The sequence below is a fragment of the Aricia agestis genome, chromosome 15 (genome assembly GCF_905147365.1).
Source record: "Aricia agestis chromosome 15, ilAriAges1.1, whole genome shotgun sequence".
NCBI lineage: Eukaryota > Metazoa > Arthropoda > Insecta > Lepidoptera > Lycaenidae > Aricia > Aricia agestis.
In genome coordinates, this window is record NC_056420.1 from 9850752 (window position 1) to 9874883 (window position 24132).

Sequence of the window (24132 nt, forward strand, 5' to 3'; positions counted from 1 at the left end):
TGACAACTATAAAGGCTCGGACATTCGCCGAATCATAAGTATAGCTTTATTGCACTTAACATACATCACATTCCGTACGACGCTACACTAATCATATATCTTAGGCCATTCCCGGGGCACAAATAAATATATAGACACGGGCGAATTCAACTAGAAACAACAAAAGATCCATAAACACTTTCCCTCTTACTAATGAGGATATATTACTGCAACGTTTTGACGCTAGAGTGCAGCACCAGCATAAACGGTAAACAAAAAGTTTTGTTCGATGTTTGACAACGTTTCCGTCGATATTCTGATAAGACGTGTGCAACATGTCAGATTATGCGGGGTTTACGTCGCACGGCGAAAATCGACTGTCTAAATGGCAATACACCGCGATTTACGCCGCACAGTCGATTTTCGCCGTGCGGCGTAAATCGTGCGGTTATAGTCACCCGTGTAAACCCCGCATTATTTAATATATGTGCTAGTAGCACCCTCCGCTCGCGCCGCTCCGACTTTTGCGTAATATTCCCTATTATTTACACAATCACAGATGCTGTCTCCGTCTAACAGCTGTAATTATCACTTGTTAGACAAGGACAACTTTGAAGCTGTGTAAACATTAGTAAGGAGGTTTATATACACTAAGATACAACATTGCCTACTCAGTGACTAGTCTACCGGCGTATGTCGATACACACAACAGCAACAAGATAAATACAGATGCCGGGCCTCGCCCGACCTCCTTTGTAATTATTCTGCATCTGAAAACATAATAATCATAATCATAAGTTATAAATAAACATCACTAGCTGTCCCGGTGAACTTCGTGTCACTTTAAAACCTTCCCTGGACTTCTACGAATATTTTAAGACTAAAATCAGCCCAATCCGTTCAGCCGTTTTCGAGTTTTAACGCGACTAACACATTTGAAAATCCATTTTTATATATAAGATTGTCATAAGATGTCTATCTAAATAAATTATTGACTCTAAAGTTTAATGTAACTCGGTCCATAATGTTAAATCTATTGACACACAATATTAAAATCGGATTTGTTGTTTAGATTCTACATACAAAATGTTGCCACCATCATATTTAGTATTTTATTTTGTAGCCGAGTGATCAATAACAATATAAAAACGAAAGACAGTTTATCGGTCTATATTATGGAAACAAAATATATTTGAATGTCTACTGCAACAACAGCTCTCTCTTACCGTTATCTTCGCCGGTTTTATGCAAGACGTACGCAGACAAGTACAAGACAGTGTACGTACCTGCACCTAATAGTGCGCGTGATGCAACGGCGGCGCGTCTCTCTCGGGCAACCGCCGCACTTTCATAGTGCCGTCCGCGCCGCACGAGAACAGCCGACCGGCATTATCTGTTGATATAAAGTTATGTTTTTCAAATTATATATGTACGTCATTTGGTCGGCTTATGTTAATAATTCAATGTTAGCTGTGATCGGTCGGATGAGTTTGACGTAACGCGACTAAATTACTTAGATCTGCCTAGCCAGCCTAGGAATCAACTTCGCTGATAGTTTCCTTAATGAATAGATAAATAAAAAATTGATGTTGGATACGCTATACAATGTTATGTCGTTGTATGATACATTAAAAATAGCTAAACATACATTAGGACATTTTTAGCGTAAGCACCATAAAGTAATATACCTAGCGGAAGAGAGCAACAATCTCGAGCTGCCAAACGAAACCGAAATTGGTTTACATCTGTATGTAAAAATATGTGTACGTATACACTAAAGGCTCCATTCCACCGCGGAGCACGCTGTACACGGTCACGCACACGCGTGGACGTGCACGGATTTATTTCTTTGACTACGTGGGTCAACGTTTCCACTGCCTATGTACACGCTTCCGTGTATCCCGTGCATACAGGTCAGTTAACAAGAGCTGGTACGTTCACTGCATGCGTAGCGTGGCCAGCGTTGAGCTACGTGTGCACCATATTCGAACAAGTTACGCGAGTCAATTCGTGCGTAGCGTGTCCGTGGGTGCAGTGAACACAGTCACATATATTTTCTTACAAAGCCAAGCTTGACGCACGTGCGTAGCCTTACACAAGCATGATTGAACATGAATTCTACGAGATTAAATTGTCAACGTACCGATAAGTGCCGACTTGACGTCAAAAAAAGAGTTCTGCTGTCATGTATCACACATCTCTTTTTTTTAAATCTAGACAAGAAAGGACTTTATCGTAGAACGTTACTAATAGTGACATCTCGCTTGCTCAGACCTCTGTTTCTCTATTCCGCTAGGTATATTAACTTTATGGTAAGCACTGAGTAACTATTTTTATAAGGTAGATAAAATTTAACGTTACAGCTTACTATATCCATCAACATATAGTGCGTCAAGAATGTCTAAGCAATAGCAACACTCTTTTGACATTTGTCCCTTTGTTGTATCAATACTCTATGACATAAAATTTACAAAACAAAGATTTTCAATTTGCTTAAATTTAGTTTTACAATGTGAAAACTACATGTTACTGTGATTAATATTAATAATTAAAGTGAAAGACGAGTCATAGTGCTGAAAATTTGAAGATTTTCATTGAAGAAAAATAGTAATACGCGAAAATATCACTGAAATTCTCGCGTCCATATTTTCGATTCTGATCGCACAATCGCCATAGTAGCAGGTAATTAAGAGTTTGTTTTATCAATTTTATTTGTTTATTTTATTGTATAATGCAATTCTAAATAGCCTGAGTAAGTATTATGTGGTATAATAAACAACAATTTACTTAAACCTTATGTTTACGTAAACAATGAACTGTCAAAGAAATCTATCATATAACGCGCCTATCAATGATTGATACTTTGACTTAGGTGCTTTGCGTAATTATGTATCTTAGACGTAGGTATATAAAATTCTCGTGTCACAGTGTATGTGCTTAACTCCTTTAACACGTTGATGCAGCGTAATATAATATTATAATTATTACGTTTTATGTTAACAGGTAGCAGAAAAAGCGTTTAACGAAATAACCGAAATGACTGGGAGAATTTATGCTATCATTTTGAAACACTGAAAATAAATACAAAGAGTGGGAATTAACCCTTTATTAGGATATCCTAAATTCAATATTGAAGAGCTGATTATTATTGAAGATGAAAGTGCCTCTTCACTGTGACACCACTGCTGTAACTACATGGATCTAGAAAGTGGCGATGATTCTGTTTCCGGCTGCATTGTAGAATATTATTTGGATGATCACATTTTATTAAAATAACAAAACCCTGTTTTTCACTTATTTATTTTTTGTATTTTCTTAAATAAGTAGTTCCATAATAAAAAAGGAGTGAGCTTCTCTCAGCTCTCACTGGTCATCAAAGTAGCTCTGCAGCTTTCAGGGAGAGGGTACTTAAATAACAGGTGTTATAAATTCATAATAATATGTAGCAGCACTAGTGACTAGATGTCCCGGTGAACTTCGTGTCACTTATAAGCCTTCCCTAGACTTCCAGGAATATTAATTAAAGACTAAAATTAGCCACACCAGTTCAACCGTTTAATCGAGTTATTGCATTTTTTATACAGTCCGTCAAGAAAGTGAAGAAATCAAAAAGTGGCAACATCGTAGTGTCATTTCTTTTTAGGGTTCCGTACCCAGAGGGTAAAAACAGAACCCTATTACTGAGTCTTTCTGTCCGTCTGTCCATCTGTCTCCAGGCTGTAACTCAAGAACGGTAATAGCTAGAGAGTTGAAATTTTCATAGACTATGTATTTCTGTTGCCGCTATAACAAAAAATACTAAAAACAAAATAAATTAAATATTTAAGGGGGGCTCCGATACAACAAACATAATTTTTCAAACATTTTTTGCTCGGTAACAATGATGACAACAAGTAGGCACTTGAAATTTTCACAAAGGCCATAATTATATGTGTTATGTAATAATTATTAATAATATTTAAATAAAATAAAAATTTAAGGGGGGCTCCCATACAAAAACACAATTTTGGCTGATTTTTGCTCTATAACGGTACGGTACCCTTCGTTTGCAAGTCCGACTCGCACTTGACTGATTATTTCTTAGATTGATTTGAAAGGGATGACACTACAATGTTCTTTTTAATTTCTTCACTTTCTTGACAGAGACAGACTATGACATATACAAAGATTATAATAGGTACTTTACATAGATTAGATTGTTTCTTGTAATGTCGTAAATTAAACACACAATATAACTACATCATAATTATTTCAAATTTTCTTAACTACATAATATATATAAATCATAATATTTACAACGTGTTTTTAAACTGTATTTAATATAAAGTATCAAAATCTTTTATAGTGACTGGATACAGTGTGGCCATAAGAGGCCACACCGGAAACAAGTGGCGACTCTATTAATGTCGTGACTTTTTTGACGGGCTATACACAATTGGATTGTCTTATATTAGGTTCTAATTTATCTTGACTTTTTATTTTATCAATCTTACCAATATAAATCTGCGTGACACCCTGTCCGATGTGCTTGAAGAACGAACTGCGTGCGTGCTCGCCCGCAAACGTGTGTAGTAGCTGGTGCGTCGTCAGTGAGTATACCTGCAATACAGACGACACTGATGAATATAGGGATATTTACGAGTTTATTTAGCTATAATTAAAACTAACCAATGACCAAATAGTAAGCAGGGAAGTGGGCAGCGCAAGAATGTAAATAGTCACTAGCGCTGCCATGCTGCTGCCGCTGCCCGACGCGGCAAGTAGAGAGCCGAGTGTAAACGCTCACTCGCGTCGTTACTGCCGCAGAAGTTTTCAGGGCAATATTGCTGGCAGCGCGAGTAGCAGTCGCTGATTATAAACGTCCCAGAACATAAAATATAACGTATAAATACCTTGATATCACCGTCCGCGGCGCCAATAGCATAGCAGTCCTCTCTCGGTGCGAGTGCGACGCACTTGATGGGGGCGTGATGTGCGTGCAGCTTGTGTCGCGGCGCGCGCGCACGCACGTCCCACACGAGCACATCGCCGCGCCGCCCGCACGAGACAAGCGCGCCCGCACCCCCAGCCCACGCCACGCACGCTGCGCCGCCCTCGTGACACGTCCATGCTAGACAAGAAAACGAATGTAAGTTAGTTCACAATAACAAAAAAAAAAATGACGTTTGCGTAATTTTTTTTTGAGAGTAAACTGTATTGAGAAAACGGATGACTTACTTACTGGCCACAGTCTGGTATCAGAGTAGTAAATTTGTATTTCTCATTTTAAACAACACGTAAAAACTTACGAGCAATTCAGACTTTGATCTGTTTTATTGAAATACAAGATATAATGTTAAAAATTGTCGACTTAGTACTTACATACTACTAAGGCTTTTTTGACTGGCATCAACGTGTCCCAAACTGCGACGTTTTTACTTTCTGAACTGTGGCCCGCTGAAAATTAATTATTTTTTAAATATATATTATAATCTTGTAATTATTATTATTTATATGCAATAGTCCATACTAAGTATAATAGTACGTACACCCATACGATTTTTTTTAACCATTCCATAACAAAGGCTGAGATACGTACCAGTGGCGACTAAACTGCAAGAGCCCAGGAACACGAAATCGCTTATGCCTTTACTGTGACATTGGTGCGTCTGGAAAAGAGATCGAGCCCATTTTTAATATCGTACAAGACATTATATCTGCTTGAATAGTTTAATTATTATAATAATATAAAGCTTAAAATATTTTAGATTTTTCTTTATTCTTTTGTAAATTTAGTTTTGAGCACAATAAGTCACTAAATAAATAAAAAAAAATGCGAATTCATGAGTTCGAACTACACACACGGTGTATAATGCGTGTATCAATCGTAATTACTAAAACCGAAGTGACGCATATTTTGAGGCGCACGCTCGTGACCTTGGGTGCAATGACGGCACACGATCGGTACTCACGAAGAACGGTCGCGGCGAGGCGTGGCTGTCGCCGCCGGCGCTCGGGTGCAGCTGCCACAGCGCCAGGTTGCCGTCCGCGTCCGCCGCCGCGAACTTGTTGCCGTAGTCGCTGAAGCGCACGCGCGTGACCTTGGCGAACGCACCCGGCGCTCGCGGCGACCACACGCACGACGGATGGCCCCACTCCCAGAGCTGGACCGAGCCGTCCGCGCCGCCAGTTAGATCTGTAATATAACTGTTCGTAAGCTCTTCAACACACAATTTATGATCCCAGTTAGGGTCAATTCAGAATGCAACGCGACGCGTAGATACATTTATAAATTTGTACAGAATTGATAGACTTCAATTGCGTGAGACGTCTTGCAAATCTGTTAAATACATACAAATTAAGAAATGCATCTGTACGCGTCGCGTTGCGGTCTGAATTGACCCTCAGACGCAGCTATTGGAAATATTATCCAATTAAAATAATAATTATGTCGTAGAGGTCTGTAATACAAGATTTATAACCTCTTCAACGTACAAATTATTTATGATCCCCGTTAGACGCAGTTATCGGATTTTTTTGCGAATTACAATTATTATTGTAGCTTTTCCTGCGTTTAATAATTATCTTTCAATCCTTTATGAACCAATCTTCGCTTCAGTGGGTCGAGTCATTTTATACAAGGATTGTATTTACTTACATAAAGGTTGCGATGGATGGGCCGCCATTCGTTTAATGTTGTCAATTTTGTGTTTCAGCACCTACAAACGTATGTGATTAGTACTTAAAATAAAATTCGTGTGTTAATGATTCAGAAGGAAAAAAATATGATGTGACATTTGAAAATTTAAAAAATAAATACTTATGGTAGGTATTTAATTTAAAATTTTAAAGTAACTAAAAACTTAATTATATTTTAGCTAAGTAAAAACTAATAAATAATAAAACACAACTGCAAAAATTCCCAAGCCAACATGAACACACATACGCACATCTAATAGCGAGCGCTTAAAACAAAAATAATAAAAAATATTTACATCGACAATTACAAGGAATCAAAATCGAAAAATGAAAAACGAGTGAGTAAACCAAAACAGGTAAAGAAAATTCGGAGGATGAGCAATTATTTACATCGAATAAAAAAAGTATGAATTGGGGGAATTGAATGAGTGAATGTGCTACTGAATGAACCAAAAACAAAATCGGGGTTCTATGGTCTATGGTTGTCTATGGTTGCGACTGACCGGTTTCATGAGAAGCTTGGAGCGATGCAGCACCAGACGACAGTATTTTGCATCGTGGCAACCCGGGAACTGCAGACCCTTAACCTGCAGTCAATATTTGGTTACGCCCACCACCAAAAAGGTTGCCTTACGGTCACACAGGAGATCTTATAAGAGATCCTTTGTCACTTGCTGCATATCTTCAATGGAGGATTAAGGAACGAATTCATAAGCTTCAAGTCACTCCGATGAAGCACTCAAAGGTTTAAATAAATATTATTTACTTGTTATTAGTATTAGTATTTTAGTAGTAGTTAGTAGTGTTAGTACTGAGTTAATAAGCAAAGCTCTAAGGCAGCCCGCAAAATGTTCACGTACACACACCCGTATCCTCAACCAAAACGTCCACTGAACGAATGAATGAATTCTATAATAAAGAAGGACTAATGTAGCACTTTGAGACATATACCAAATGAAAGGGCTTGAAAAATTAAACATTTTATTTTATGACGAAAAGTTTAGGGGAAAAAAAAAACTTTCTTACCTTCTACCCTCGTTAACTTTTTTCTCCCATGGTTTAGAGATTTTAAGTCATACAATAAAATGTTCATCTTTTTAGGCCCTTTCATTTGATATATTATTATATGTGGATGTGCTGCAGCTTGGGTACGGCTTCCATATAAAAATGCCCCTTGTTCTTTAGATTATTATCGTCGATAGTTTTATAACGATATATTTTATCATATTTATCAACGCTATTGAAATTACTTTTATTGTTTTAACATGTCTTAACAGCACGTAGAGGCAAAATCAAAATATAAAAACCAGTTATTGGAGCACAAAATCCCTAAAATACAGCAATTTTACTCGAAAACCTACTAAACTCAATTTGGAATTTTTATATCAGTATAAAGAAAAAATATTTCTTTTTTTAACACTTTTTATAGTACTTGTGTGTGATGTTGATGTAAATGAACTCACTTAGAAATCGTTAATAATCCTTTTATTGTCCACACCACCACTAAACGTCACACTGTTGTTCATAAGCACAGAAGGATATGGATTACAAATCGGAGAAAGTCAGTAAGTAACAGGGGCCGTACCACGAAATCGTTTTGAGACTCAAACAATCGTACGAGAATGCCGCGTCCTATACTCTAACAAACGAGAAATTACGTTGTTAGAGCGGGACGCGGCATTCTCATCCGATTGTTTGAGTCTCAAAACGGCTTCGTAGTAGACCTACTGTATAGAAAGGAAGAATAACAATTATGAGCGTTTTGATTAAGCGAAGAAATAGATATAGCATCCGCGTCACAAAAGCGTATATAGCAGACTGGTCAAGCGAGCGGGCGCAGCCGGCGGCGTGCGTCGGGGCGGCGACTAGCCGCTTCTCGGACGCACTCCTCGCACTTGTATGCTCCGTCTCATTGACATCACTGCATTCACTTGTCGTACGCGGTTCCATACTACGGTTTAGGACAACGGCACGGCACGGCACGGCACGTAATCCGCATGGTTTTAGTTATTAATTAATCTTGTACATAAGGTTTTATATTACTAATATAATTTTAGTGTTACAAATATAATTTTGTATATACACTAATTAGTGTAAATATGTAAATAATAATTTCAGTGTAAAAAGAAGTTTTATTGAATATAATAATTGCTTTAAAATAATAAATATATAGTAGGAGAATCCCTACACTTTTTTTACTATTTGTTGTTTTGTCTATGGATTTAAACGAAAATGTCGAAAAAAGTGTTTTTTTTTCATTCATTCATTCATTCAGCGACACACAAAGGAATATTCGTTAAACCGTGCACGTACTGTGACAACATACGCTTCTTGGCCAGTTGGTTTTGTTAGGCTTGGCTGCCGCTCGTGCTGTAATATATCGTACATAGGATTATATCCTGCTAGACGTTTCTTAATCTAAAACACATCGAGCACATATCCCAATAAATTCGTAATAGCTTTCATTTGGAATAAGTTTTTTTCTGTCAGGGTTTTTTAACCTTTTCAGAGGTCATCGACTACTTTTTAGACTCGCTCACATGTAGCACCGTATATAGCGACGAAAAAGGAATCTAAACTTACATTTAAGGTTTTTACGCAGGTGGCGTTGACTGAACTGATGATGTAAACTCGAAAAATCTGACTGTCATATTATAAGTCAGTTCCATAATATTTTCAAAATTAACATGAAACTTCACAAAATTACTGTTTCGACTATTACGCCTTTATGGGATATTTACTCGATAAAGTATTAATGTTAATGGTTATGGTTAATTCGTATTAAACGTATCGAGCCTTATTACAGTATAATATTATACAATAAAATGTAACACGTTATTATACTTACGACGCTCGCACCGCGGCCCGTCTGGCTCGCCATACCGATCGGTACTTGAGGTGCGTTGGGATTCAGCGGTGAACTGTTGCCCGTGCCAGGTACGGAACCGTTGTTCGGTCTGGGAGAAAAAAATCAGTAAGTTATGTGGGCTGTATAAAATCTAGATTATTATTGATGATGATGGCCATATGACCCTCTTTACCCATCAAGCCCAAACGGCCATCGGCGGCCGCGTAACAATTGAATAGCTATGCTTTAGTGCGTACGCGTACACGCAGCATACGTACGTATACGCAAACCCGTACGCACACACTTACCTATCATGGTGCTGTATAAGCAGGAATCCCGTGTCGGGTAACGCGGCGGGATCGCTGCTAAGCGCGAGTAGATCGACTTCGCACTCTTCAGCCCAGGCCGCGTCGCCTCGCAGCAGTAGCGAGACGTCCATCTCCTGCACTTCGCGTGCCGTCGCCACAGCTAGTAAACCGCCGCCAACCTAGACAGGTTATGAGTTTTTACAGTCGAAATGAAGTTTGCGTTATGTACGCTTAAGCTTTTATATTAATTGCGCGAAATAAGGTTTGCAATTGAAATAGCAAATTATTAACTTGTCTTTAAATACATTTTTTAATTTAATAAAGTTATACCATAATTAGAAGTTTTAGCTTCCACATTGATCGAGAAGAAATGATGCAAATAAAATTAATAGGTCTAGAAATCTTTAAGCATTTGAATTCCCAATAATTCAACAATAGCTTTATTTAGTAACTGGCGACAATCGTTTTCGTTGCTATTCTGAGTCCATATTTACATATTATTTACTAAATTAATATCAACCTATTTTACAAACATGAACTAAAGATACCATGACATTCAATCCTCGATTAACTTAACACATAGACTGACGCAAACGCCTTACCCTATTAAGACAGAATGCGGCAATGGAGTCCTGCTCCTTGTGAATAATCCGCACGGGGCTGTGCAGATCGTCGGGCCGCGAGCGAGCGTGCGGTACGCAACCGGACTTCTCGTCCACAGCGTCTACGGATACCGACTGCGCGCGACGTCGCGAGAACACTGCCTTTATGAACACTTCCTGCAAATGTCATTTTAGTTCAAATAAGTTCACTTCGTCTGAATCATATCAATTCAAAGTTCTCTAAAAGTTGGGCCATGATGGATAATAATTAGTCGCATGATCGGTTTTAATTGCGCGTAGCGTAGACAGCTGCGCAATCGTGGTTGCAATCATTACGCATTTACTGTTTGGCCATCATACCCTAACACGCGGAGGCCACAAGAGTTAAATATCTACTAATCATGTTATTTCGATGGGCCATAGCAATTCCTTACCGTAACTAATTCTTGTCTGACTAGGAAATTCCAGAGACGGCGAGCCGGCGCCGTGCTGAATAACGCTGAATTGAACGGTGTGTTGTGCTTTTCCAGTAAACATCTGAAACAAAGTATTGTTATCTTGCTAGCTGTGGTTGTGTGCTGTAGATCCAGTGCACTAGTAACACTAGTATGCGAACGCACTGCTGTTAGTTAGCATTAATGCCGATGATGATTATTTTCTATTTATCAATGATTTTGCTGTATACTCCCCACCTGAGGAATTAGTCGGAGCTGTGCGCATCCAGCGACGTTAGCTGCTGCTTTAATCTTATTGATGATAATGATGATGATGATTACCTGTACTTGTTGATAGGCGGTCCTGAAGTAATCTGGTCGGGGAAACATCCCGGGATATAATCTGGGGGCGGCGCACGCACATCTAGCGTCTCGGTTAACTGCTGCTGCCACTGCTCCGCGCGACGCAGCGCGGCGTGCACGGTGGGACTGGTCGTTGCTAGCTCTGTTATAAATTATATTAAGTAAATATTATTTATTAAAATATGACTGTTTTCAAAATATTCTTTTGCTGTTGGCAGTTTATAACAATAAGTCAATGAAATATGTTAAGTTTGTCTGTGGCTTTGTACGCGTCGCAAAAACGGTTTATCAGATTTAAATTAAACACTAATATGACCACTGACCAACCTCTAAAACTGATTGAAAAAGCGTGTTAATTCGTCCCAACTCCTAGGATATTTGCCATGGATACGCAAATGCGTACTAATTGGGTTTCAAATATTATGTGTCTATTCTAGTCATAGATATCTATGTATTCCTCACCTGACATCTCAATACCGCACAGCTGCAGGAAATGCTGCAGCTTGTGCTGAGCCAGCCTCAATACCGCTACTCGCATCACGAGCCACGAGTAAGAATCCGGGTCGGAGTGCTCCGTATTCGTGTACTTCCGCTTCTCAGTCCTAGAAGATCATCAAGAATAAGAGAGTGACAAAATTGAAATGTCGCAATTAGCACTGACGCGTTCGTACCAACTTGAACCCAGCTTAACCGTTGTTGGTAGAGCTTGTCCAACTAAAAATGAAGAAGCGGCATTTCGTGTTAGACAAGCTCTAAGTGTTCCACTCTATTCTAAAGTCGGCACTACATTATAGGCGAACGCGTTGGCCGGCGCGCTGGCCCAATGTGTAGAACAGGCGAAATACTTACCGCCAACGCGCGAACGTCCGTTCTACACATTGGACCAGCGCGCCGGCCAATGCGTCGGCCAACGTGTTCGCCTTATATGTCGCGCCGACATTAAATACAAAAAAATCTTTTAATTTTTTACGTACTTAAGTATTTATATTGGTTCAATAATAATTTATGGAATCACTTGTTACGCACTTAGTTATTGAGGTGTCGAATATGTCATCGTCATCTTCATCACTGCCTTCCACTTCAGCATCCTCGCCGCCGGACTCAGCCGAATCGTAGTCGTCTCTCTCCGGGTCCTGTTCTGCAGTAGGCTAGAAAGAGACAAACATATGAATAAGTAGCTGCTACAACAATTAATCAACAGTGAAATTCATACCAGATACAGAGAAATTCATCCGTTGACCAAAAGCCAGTTGTTTCTTTTACACACGTTTACACACTGTTACGATTAGTGAACAGAAAATATTTTAGGCTTTAAAATGTGTTTATGTTGCAAAAACTACAACGAAAAATTTTAAGATAACAATTCATTATGGTCGAAAAATAGTCACCTTGGTCAGTAGATACGTCAGTATACTGCACATAGGAGGCACGAATTGCTCTCTGTACGTAGGACGGCCCTCCTGTATGTTCTTGTGTGGCGCGGTTGGCCCCAAACCCAGCAGCCTCATGTGCAGTAGCGCCCTCTTCTCTCGCAGCGACGACCAAACCGACGTGCCCTCGGTTCTTTCCACTAGTTTCGGCTATATCATAAAAACGTATAATTACACTCTTCTTATTTTATTTTCAGTTGATTAATAAAAAATATGAAATGCAATAATTATGCCCATTGTAATATTTATCATGTAATTTTAAACTTATCATTCGATTACAGGATTCTTATATGAAGTTATGTTTACTCCGCCGCCAACGCCTTGCCTAGTAGGGCGAGAAAAACGGCATAGGTTCTCAGCCATATCAAAAAAAATAACATTGAAAAATTACCTGTGGCGGCGCAGGCGCAGTAGTCAGCAGTCTTCGCACGCCGCCTCCGAACAACCGTGCGTGCGCACGCTCGTCCGGTGCGTGCGCGGCTAATCTGTACAGTAAATGTGCGTCGCGCGCCGCTAACGCCCAGCCAAGTAGCGCGAGGTATACCGCACAAAATGCCTCAGCTAATAATACGGCTAATCGTGGTGCATCTTCTTCCTCAGCCGCGCGCACGGCTAGACCGCGTAGTGCTGACACACCTATTGGGAAAAAAAAATACAGAACTTATATAGAAATAAAATATATGTAGAAATGTGTAATAATATATGCACATTACATAATGTTAGTACTTCAGACTATAAATATGAAAAACAGTAAAAATAAATTGATAATGGTATCAGACAACTAATTTTCATACTGACCGATGATAACTGCATAAAGCATTTGAAACTTAGTTGCTCTATCTCATGAGTATGATGAGGAAGAGAAGCTTGTTAATGTTTCGGATATGTTTGTAGTTTTACCTGGCCATTTGTTCGGTGGCGTCGTCACACTAAACTCTTCTACTGAATACCTCCTCGGCCTCACGACTAAGTTGGCTGTTGCTGGAGTCTCCGTAATCATACTGTGAACGGCCGTACGAATATAAAAGTTCAGAAAAACATTAACCACAATATAATTTCAAATAAAATATGCACGTTCGCGAACACGGACGCACATATGTACGCATGCACGTCCACGTACACGCTCACTATATAATTACCTATCATTATGTCCCGCGTGTCGCAAGCTGAACGTATCAGAATCGCACAGGCTCTGGTATATACAGGCGGAGAGTGCCACAGCCAGTTCACGGAGTGTGTGTAACAGTCGCGTAGCTGAACCGCCTGGTACGCCCAATTCGCCGACTGTTCCCAGCATGTCGTGTGCGACAGACTGTTGAGAATACAACCGTTAAATCGAACTTACACTGGTACTTAATATTCATCTAATATAATAACAATAATATTTGGGCCTTATGTCTTTTAAAATATAATATATTTTTTCAGTAATTTGTTTATAAACGCTGATAATAATTTATACGTTACGAATGTAACTTGCTAGATCAGCTGGAAAGTATACTTAATCAATGTAAACTAATTTCATATAAAATTTAAATTTCAACAAATAACCAAATGAAAATATTGCATTCACTTGACTCAGGAGGTCGTATTAGATTGACAATAAAAGAAGAGTGGATTTGTCATGAAACTATAGTTTATATGTTTTTTATCCTTTTATATAATTGAAATCTGGGGGCACGGCAGTGCCCCAGCCAAGCTTTTTAGCAAAGGCACGGCCGTACCATACTTTTCTCGACTTTATGTTTACACTTTAAATACCTGTAGATGTCGCACGGGATCCGCGACCACCGTGTTGTTGGCGGCAACGGCGGCGGCCAATAGTGGTAACGTCGTCGGGAACGGCAGAGGCGACAACAGCTGTTGGTGTTGCTTGTCCTGTATAGAATAAATAATTTTTACAGTAGTAAGTTGTCTAACCTAGCGAATGTTAATAATTATATAGATGCTATTTACTAAAATAATATTAAAGGGACCTTTAATGCATGATATGTTTTTCAAATACGTCATGTCATAATCCCGACAAAGACGACAGCTGCTGTGTAAATATATTTTCTTAGGGCTGATTTTTCAATCGTCAGATGAATTTTACCATTGGCGTTTTGACAGATTTTATATGAAAAAAATGTCAAAGTGATATTTATTCATTAAGTAAAAGTTATCTGACGATTGAAAATCGGCCCTTAGTAAGATAACAATAGGGATAAATCTTCTTCTTCTCTTATTTAAGAAAAAAAAACAACCCAAGTTTCACTATTCTACCTGTCCAAGCTCCTGCAGCAACAGCACTAACTCCATTCGCACGGACGCGAGCCCGCCGCCGCCCGCGCCGTGCAGCGAGCAGTACGATAACAACGTACGTAGGAGCGTCTCGTTCGCTAAGAAATAAACAATATTTTATTGACTACCACTTGCTAAATAGTATAGTTTAAACAAAATACTTAACTGATACTTTGTAGATAAAGATTAAAAAAATACGTAGAGATATTGATTATTGTGCGAGCAGAATCGCAATGGTATTTACACGTATGATCAGTATTTTACTTATTATGCTACATATACACGTACATAATAAAATGTACTACATAGTCGCTTGTAAAAAAAACTTGTAATTGGCTTTTGTATTATTATTTTGTTTAAAACAAAATTTTTCTAGCTACAAGTCTTCCTTTTCAACCAAAATGAAATATTGATATTACAATAAATAATGACTTCGAAATTGTCATTATAAATACCTTTAAGCCACTTCTGTCTTCTCACAGCTCTTTGCACTTTAGCCTCGAAGTCTGCCTTCTCTCTCACTAGTAGTTGGTGTAAGGTGGGGCGCTCGGGAAGGGGCGGGGCCTCGGCATCCGCACATATGAGCTCGCCACCTGCGCGCGCACCCGCTGCGTAGCCGCATAACGTGCGAAGCGCGCCAACTTCACGCTCTAGCCAGATGTATAGCTGATAGCGAAGATGACCACCTGCAACGTGGACGGAGCTTTAGATTATTTAAGCTTGTGTTCATTAAATCTGATCAAAAATTGTATATAAGGTGTATTAAAATAAAGTGACATAAATATCCCTTTTAGTGCTGCTACTTTCACAGCGAACTCTATACAGGGGACTATACGCACTCTAAATTATTATCACTTAGTTCTGTTACTCCCTGTATAAATATAACATTGCATTAAAAATGCACCGGTGAAGTTTGAGAATATTATTTTCCGTGTAAGATCAAAATATTATATTTGATCTTACTTCTGGAATATATAATCTTTCTGATTGTTTTAGATAAAATTTATAAATAACATATTAAACCACTTAAAACAATCTTACCATCGACTTCGAACCCAGTAGCTAACGTGCTCAGTTCCTCCATCAATATTTTGAGGCAGGCCACGAACTTGAGCTGCTGGGCCATGATGTCCACACACGGTGGCTCCTCCTTCTGACTCTCCTGCCCATCTTCCTCAGCTTTGGCCACTTTCATCTCTAATGGCGGAGTTGATTTCCCCGATTCAGATCTAAAAATGTACACCGATAATATAAATATGACGTCTGCTATATTAACCAAAGAGTTATATGATAATTTGTTTTAATATAAAGAAAGAAGTGGTCTCTAAAAATATAATTAGTTTAAATATCTAGAAATAAATTGGCTTTAATATTTAGCTTCACCATTTGTTACAATATTCCCCTTTTATATTTATAAGATAAGCATGTTTTAGTAGCTGTACAATAAGTATCAGATATCTTACTCTTCCTCGTCATCATGATCTTTGCCCCAGTCTAGAACGAGTTCATCCATTTTCGGCGGTCCAACTGGCGCTCCCCAGTCTACAGTAGATGCACCCCAATCCATCGTTTCTTCCTCTTCTAAAAACGTTACATTTAATAAAAGTAATTACAACAAAAAATTACATGAAAATCGTAACTTTGATATGTCTTAAAATTAATTGATCTAAATAAAAGTAAAAGTGAAATTATTTCACAAAATGAATAGTTAATATAATGAGCAAAGTGTGATGTAGTTCGTGAACAAAATGATACAACTATAGTAACTTCGAAATACAAACAAAATCGTGAAAAAAATATCGAAAATCACTACTCTTACGTTAAAGACTAAAGCCAAAACAAATAAAGACACATAGACGTACAACGGACGTGAATAAGTCGTACTTTTGACTGAGGCGTCATGGTTCAGTTGTCCCGTGTGTATGACGTCGTCGTCGATAGATGGCGCTGACACTGGCGGCTGGTGGGTTTTCTCGTCTCGTACTCGCGCTGGCAGCTTCGAGAGGACTTCTAAAGCAAGGGCAGGACATCCGGCCTTGAAGTGGCCGTGGGCCGTTTGGAAGTACAGTCTCCTTTCAAGCTGCGTGATCCCCTCTTCGTCTTGTTGAAGCAGCGCCAACGTACCACCCTGTATGACGTAAATAAAATAAGATAGACCTCTATTTTGAAGCAATAATCATTTGTGTAAAAACGAAGACCGCATACGACAAATTCGCCAAATACGAGCTTGTAATATTGTTGCTGTGTTTCAGATTTTTTTGATTGGAGATTATTTATTCAACAGTGTTGGTGAATATAAAAACCTATCAGAAAAACTCAGAAATCGGTCATTAAAGATTCTATAGTCAATAATCTTGATTTTTTGTTACTAAACTCTGTTTGTAAAGCACGTAGATTGTTTCTTCTACCTCTTTCATCCCATCTTTGTGTTTGCAACGATGAAAGAGACAACAACAACGAACTACAAATATACATGCTCGCAGCTTATCTGTGCGGGCATATTACGCCGTTTCAATCGCGGGTGCATATTATGCCGCTTGAGTCGCTGATACGTCCGCAGGTGACCGCTCGAGGATTTTTGTCTGACTCATCTGTCTCTTTCATACCATCTCTGTATTTGCAACGATGAACGAGACAACAACAAAAAACTATACAATATACATGCTCGCAGCTTATCTGTGCGGGCATATTACGCCGTTTCAATCGCGGGTGTATACGCGTACACGTAGAAGTTAAACACGCTGAGTACGGGCTCGAGCGGCGCGGCGTGCAGGTGGCTGCTCGAGGATTATTGGCTGACTCATCTGTCTCTTTCATCCCATCTCTGTATTTGCAACGATGAAAGAGACCGAAAACACATCATGCAACTGTCCCCTCACCTGTGCGGGCATATTATGCCGCTTGAGTCGCGGGTGCGTGCGCAGGTATACGTAGAAGTTGAACACACTGGGCACGGGCTCGAGCGGCGCGCCGTGCAGGCGGCCGGCGGGCGCGAGCAGCGTGTCTAGCGCGTCGCCGTACCGCCGTAATTCCCATAACGCCATGGAGCGTATAAACGGGTCGGGGTGAGCTCGGTCCATGTCTAACTCCCCCTCGCCTTCTTCTTCACCCCTGTGGCAGACATAAGAAACTTTTTAATTTATTTCTAATGTCTCATTCCCCTTTGCTCTTGTCTTCACAGTGGCAGAGGTTTCCAACATTTTTAATTCAATTTTATTTTTAAGCTTAAATCAACATTATATAATATGACAAAAGTGATATTGTAAAATTTTATTGAAATAACTGAATTTAACAAAATAAGCCCGTATATAATATGAATGTGTGAACGATGGTCGACTTACCCTAATATTTCGCCTAAGAGCAGTTTCCTGAGGCTCGATGGTAAATTACTGTCGGTGTCGTAAAGTCTCGCCACGACCATCGCCAGTTGCAAGTCGCCGAGTCGCGTTATTAGTACCTTAATAATATAACATTTCATGACTTGTTTAATGTTTCTGTCTTAGTCTAATTTTAATAAGCAATCAACAACTTAACCAAATATTTCATTAAGGGGTATACAATGTTTAACCCTACCTCCAAGGCATCCTTTAAGGCTCCCCCTAGCAGGAAGAAAGCTGCAGCATGCTCGAAACGCTGTTTACCAAGCAGGACGAATGCGTTCTTCAAAGCGGCTTTTCTCCATCGGTCCTCGTTGAAGTCATTAGCGAAGAACTGTTCAAAAAAAATCTTAATAAAAAAAATGTAAGTATAATTTTTTAAAGACATCCTGGCAATGTTACCGACGTTTAAATCGAAATACGTGTTAAATATCCGGACACGCATCTAAGTTAATAATAACTTGTTCTGAATAGAAACCATTACATATGGGGGGTGGGCCAAAATCTTTTGGTTTTCGCTTCGTTATAGAATCGCCGATGAAAATGTATGGAATTGACATAAGCGTTCGTTAGTATGACGTTGACGTTCGACTCGTCTTATATCAATTCCATACATATTTTGACCGGCGATTCTATAACGAAGCGAAAACAAAAATCGGCTAAATGGCCTGATGTTAAAAAGGCGAAAGTATGTGACCGTGACATTTGACATAAACTTGTCATAGTAGTAGTTTAAACTTTAAATGAAGACAAAAGGTTATTACCATTCCAAAAAAATATTCCTGCGGGATACCGTAGCACTATAAATAAAATAATACTAACCGCAGTCATCTTCTCATCTCGCATCGACCGGAACAGTCCCCAGAGTAGAGTCTTCTTGCGCATAGCCAAATACAGAAGCGCCGCATCCATAGGGTCCGATTTCTCCTTGTACGCCGCGCGCGCGATACGCTCGACGCACGTACGTAGCAATTCGCCGCGGACCCACCAACCCACACCTAAAACGATAATTTTAAGTCAAAACTGCTAATGTTGTTGCCTTTTAAAAGTAAGAGCGACCAACGTCTTGTATTTTGCAACAAAAATTTGTAATAACTTGAAAATCGTTTCTGTTTATTTATTTATTTAAATTAAGGACACCAAACAGTACATGCATTAAATCCTAGTTAAACACAATCATAGTAATTAGTACCGATGCATGTACCTTAACAGGCGACACAGCATTCGCGATTATAGCTCTACAAAATATACAGTATAAGAATTGATTTCATAACAAAACATGATTAAATTGATAAAATATATTTTATGAATTAAATAAAATAAAGATTTCATGCAAATTAATTATAACAATAATAACAAGCTAAATTTCATAATGATAAAAACTTAAAACTACGAAAATACATTTAAATCTTAACTAAGAGCAGTTTAAATAAAATAAAATATAAATTAGAAAAAATAAACACAATTTTAAAACTAGATTAAATGGGTCATTTTAGTAAAATAGTTTAAAATTTCAAATCATTAAATTATTAATACTAATCATAATTATTGAAATAGGACAATCTACGAAAATTTAAATTAAAGCAAGTAACGTAACAGTTTACGTAACTTAATCAATATAAAGTTCATTAAAATGAATTGAATTAAGTAATTGATATTGATGTGATACATATACCTAAAAAAAATCATTGTTATCATCTTTCGATGTCATTAACCACATAGAGGTGCTTGCAAATTTTGTTTTTGAACTGGCTAAATGTATCATGAAAGATATCGATATCGGTCAATGCGTTGTTGATCATACAATATTCACTACACATTTTGGAAATAGGAGCATTTGACCCTAGATTGGTTTTAGAATCTGGACCCCGTAGGATTTTAGTAATAGGTTTACGTGGTAAGTTGTAAGGTACGGTTAGCGACAAATAGTGTAGGAGTTCGGTGCAACCTGTTTGGCCATTGACGATTTTGTGGAGGAGTAAAAGACAGTGAGTAGTTCTCCGCATCTTAAGGCAAATAATTTTGAAAAACCCGAGACGTTTAGTATACGGTGCCCTATGAGATATACCGCTGCATGTAAAGGCTAAATGCCTTGTAAACGACCTTTGTATTGCTTCAATTCGCTGCGACAGAACGGCGGTAGCAGGGTTCCAGATGGAGCTAGCGTATTCGAGATGACTCCTTACTAGTGTGTTATAAAGGGTGACCTTTGTGTTAATAGAAAAATCCTTGCTGTTACGTTTTATAAATCCCATCATCTGCGATTCCTTTTTAAAGGCATCGCAGATGATGGGATTTATAATTATTATTCACGTGAGAGTTGAAGGTGAGCTTCGTGTCCAGAGTGACACCGAGATCACGTATTTCATTGACTTCCTCGAGAGTACACCCATCCAACAAATACTTAGAGGGATATGGTAATTTTTTTCTAGTAAATTTAACATGGAAGCACTTTTTAGGATTCAATGTCATTTTATTGTCGGAGCACCATTTGCTAATGCTGTCAAGATCCTTTTGAAGAAGTAACGACTCCCTTGGTGAGTGTACAATCATATACAATTTGAGATCGTCGGCGAACATAGAACGCATACAGTATTTTATCACCTGAACAATATCGTTTATGAATACTGAGAATAGTAAGGGACCTAGATGGGATCCCTGGGGAACTCCAGATAGAGCAAGATAGAGCAGTGACTCAAAACCATCTATACATACGAAATGTATTCTGCCATTAAGGTATGAAGTAAACCAGGCTAGTAGGGCACCAAAATACCACATGTTTATAAATCAGTAACGCGTGATCCACTCTGTCAAATGCGGAGGAAAAGTCGGTATATATTGTGTCAACCTGCAACCTCGAGTCGACTGCCTGCGAAATGTATGACGTGTATGCGAGGAGATTTGTCTCTGTTGATCTATTCTTTCTGAAACCGTGTTGGAAGTCGCTGAGAATTAGCTCAAAGTGAGACGAAACAATTGGGTAAACGAGACATTCAAAGTGCTTGGAAAAGCAGGATAAAATACAGATTGGTCTATAATTTGAAACGTTGCTTTCATCGCCTTTTTTGTATACGGGGACTACTCTAGCTCTCTTCCAGAGCGAAGGGAACTTGCCAGTGCTCAAAGAATGGTTAAAAATGAAAGCAAGAGGGTAAGCTAAGTTTTTACTGCATTTTTTAATAAAAATAGGTGGGATGCCGTCGGGCCCTGCCCCCTTATTAATGTCCAATTTGTTAATTTGTCTTAGGACCATTGAGTCAGTTATGCTAATTCCTCCCAATGATTGTCCATTACTCACAACTGGTTGCTGAGCACAAACCGTACTGGGGACGTAAACCGAGGAGAAGTGAGATTGGCGATATCGGGACCGGTATTAGCACTACTCTGGTCGAGAAACATTTGACTGGGCAAATAGCATTTACCCTTTCGTTTGTTCTTGATATAGCTCCAGAAGGCCTTGGGATTATTTTTAATATTACTATCCAGTTTATTTATGTAGTTAATGTAACATCTTTTTAGTAGCTTATGGCAACGACTCCTCATGATATCAACTTCGAGCTTATCTCTAGGGTTTTTATATTTTAGATAACGACGTCTTATTTTATCTTGTTCGCGTCTGAGCTTAATAAGTGGTTTAGTAAACCAAGGTGGAAAGCGAGAGTGAGCTATATTACGTTTAGGAACGTAACTAAACGTAAGAAAACAGTATACAGTTCGCTGTTTACATAATCGACCATTTCGTCGACATCGCTATAGCCTGATAAGCTATCCGACCAGTCAATAGTACTAAGTTTATCATTGATGCTGGTATAGTCAGCTTTAAAAAAGTTATAGACCCGACGACACTTGGGTTTCAAAAAAATTGTACTGATTGGCTCTATGGAAATTAATAAATTGGGATGCTTAGGGTCAAGTCTACTAAGAAGATCCGGGGCTTGTTTTACGGACGCTCCCTGGAGATTGGAAAGTATTAAATCAAGTAATTTACCATCACAGTCACGGATATCGTTAAACTGATATAGGCCGTTGCAATTAATAAAGTCTATTAAAGCATTTCCCAGTGTTATTGCAGTTATTAGGTATCAAATAATTGAAGTCACCAACGCTTGACCAATCGATAAAACCAACGTTAAAATATCCAATCATAATAATATCATCCATAAGGTTAAGTAAATTTCCGGCATTACTTAAGAACATTGATAAGCTAGATAGATTGACTGGAGGCGGGAGGTACACAGCGCACAATGCTAGTTTCTTTCGAGTATTATTAATTTCCACGTTTAATTGGACCCAAAGATCCTCGCAGTCCGTCTCCCAAGCATTCATACGAACGGATTGTATGTCTCGCGATACCGCTATTAGGACTCCTCCTCCGTCAGACTTGTTATTAGAAGTAGAGCAGCGGTCTCTGCGATAAACGACGTAGTTGTCATTAAATAACTCGCTTGTACACACTCCAGCATTCAGCCATGTCTCAGTAAATACAATAATTTTATAATTAGAATGTAGAATATTAAAATATACTTCATTAGTCTTAGTCCGAAGGCCTCTTACATTTTGATTATAAATGTCCATATTAAAATCCGATCTATTAATTGCCAGCAACATTGATGTTAAATAATATGAGTATTAGTACAGTAGTTTACTTAAAACGAATGAGTTAAGACATCTTTTTTAGGCTTTCGGAGTTGCGTATTAATAGAGCTTGACTGTGTTCGTCTTTGCGTGTGTAGATGCGGCCAGCTCGGACCCATACGAATCTGTAATTAAGTTCTTTTGCTCTATTACGAACAGCAGCGTGAAGAGACTTGTTCGCTGGCGAGAGGTGTTCCGCGACAAACACGGGTGTGCTTGTACCGTCAAAGCCTAAGTGGGATGTTTATGTTATTCTTGGGATTCTTTTTATTATATGTCGCAACAGCTGCTAGAAGCGTATCTCGATGACGTACAGATCTTAGTTTAACTATGACGGTGCGAGGCCGTGTGTTATCGCGGTTCAGTTTAGCGACCCTTGTAATATTCGCTACATCCTCCTGTGAGAACTCTTGGTTTATCGATTTTGTCAACTGTGTGAAGGTCTTAACTAGTTTTCATTTTTACGTTCCGGGACTCCGTTAATTTCAACGTTGTTTTCACGAGCGTTTTGTTCCAGACTACTAAGTCTTTCCGATCGGTCGTTTACAGTTGACAATAAGTATGCGTTTTCAGTTAGTAATTTTTTTATTATAACTGCTTTTTGTTCGGCATCTTTTTTGAGATTTTCGAAAGTCTCATTGAAGAAAGAAAGGGAGTCGTGAAAGGTTAAAAGTCGCTTGTTGATATTGACTAACTCCTTTGTTACCAATTCCTGTATAGTTGTCTTGAAGCAATTATCGAGTTCCTGCTTTAAAATATCTCTCAGACGATCCTCGGTGACGTAGGTTGTAGTGGCATTAGGAGTAGAGTTCTTTGCACGCAATGTTATGTTAGAGTAATCTTCATTATCAAAACGCGTACCCGAGGAGCAGGTAGAGGTGGTGGTGTTTGTTTGACGTACCGGTGTATTACTGTTGTCGCCGCATTGCCGATTCTCTAATATACATTTCGGGCATTTCCAATTGCGCTTTAGTTCGTTCGTCATTGAACGAAAAGCGTTATATGATACTCCAGCGCATTCGATGTCATATACCAAGTTGCATTTGGGGCATTGCAGGAAGTCGCGGGTTTTGATTGCAGCGAGGCAGCCCGAGCAATTACTAACATTCTTTGAGGCCATTTCGACTAATTAATACGGTACTACTACCGCGGTAGTTAATAAAATAATATTGAAAAAAATCTCTTGAAGACCTCAGGATCG

At 38.9% G+C, this 24132-nt stretch overlaps 1 protein-coding gene across 10 annotated transcripts in view; it reads right to left on the reverse strand.

Annotated features, from left to right (window-relative positions):
* Positions 1 to 419: 419 nt before the first annotated feature.
* Positions 420 to 24132, reverse strand: part of LOC121734365 (dmX-like protein 2) — a 73213-nt gene continuing 49500 nt past the window's right edge. For 5 of the 10 annotated variants that reach the window (XM_042124917.1, XM_042124919.1, XM_042124915.1 and 2 more), the window contains 30 exons: positions 19119 to 19294; positions 18493 to 18630; positions 18261 to 18376; positions 17799 to 18030; positions 16804 to 17047; positions 16383 to 16500; positions 15961 to 16148; positions 15375 to 15605; positions 14902 to 15017; positions 14401 to 14517; positions 13782 to 13954; positions 13543 to 13643; positions 13034 to 13278; positions 12601 to 12792; positions 12239 to 12360; positions 11675 to 11814; positions 11192 to 11354; positions 10850 to 10952; positions 10416 to 10592; positions 9814 to 9992; positions 9506 to 9614; positions 7161 to 7244; positions 6617 to 6677; positions 5931 to 6154; positions 5558 to 5627; positions 5341 to 5415; positions 4872 to 5089; positions 4473 to 4578; positions 1266 to 1372; positions 420 to 749 (listed from right to left, as the gene is read on the reverse strand). In XM_042124917.1, the coding sequence (XP_041980851.1) occupies positions 1272 to 1372; positions 4473 to 4578; positions 4872 to 5089; positions 5341 to 5415; positions 5558 to 5627; positions 5931 to 6154; positions 6617 to 6677; positions 7161 to 7244; positions 9506 to 9614; positions 9814 to 9992; positions 10416 to 10592; positions 10850 to 10952; positions 11192 to 11354; positions 11675 to 11814; positions 12239 to 12360; positions 12601 to 12792; positions 13034 to 13278; positions 13543 to 13643; positions 13782 to 13954; positions 14401 to 14517; positions 14902 to 15017; positions 15375 to 15605; positions 15961 to 16148; positions 16383 to 16500; positions 16804 to 17047; positions 17799 to 18030; positions 18261 to 18376; positions 18493 to 18630; positions 19119 to 19294 (4319 nt within the window). In that variant the 3' untranslated portion in view covers positions 420 to 749; positions 1266 to 1271. Of the gene's footprint in view, positions 750 to 1265; positions 1373 to 4472; positions 4579 to 4871; positions 5090 to 5340; positions 5416 to 5557; positions 5628 to 5930; positions 6155 to 6616; positions 6678 to 7160; positions 7245 to 8970; positions 9028 to 9505; positions 9615 to 9813; positions 9993 to 10415; positions 10593 to 10849; positions 10953 to 11191; positions 11355 to 11674; positions 11815 to 12238; positions 12361 to 12600; positions 12793 to 13033; positions 13279 to 13542; positions 13644 to 13781; positions 13955 to 14400; positions 14518 to 14901; positions 15018 to 15374; positions 15606 to 15960; positions 16149 to 16382; positions 16501 to 16803; positions 17048 to 17798; positions 18031 to 18260; positions 18377 to 18492; positions 18631 to 19118; positions 19295 to 24132 lie in introns of all 10 variants that reach the window. The other 5 variants (XM_042124924.1, XM_042124922.1, XM_042124916.1 and 2 more) reach the window with 2 other exon arrangements.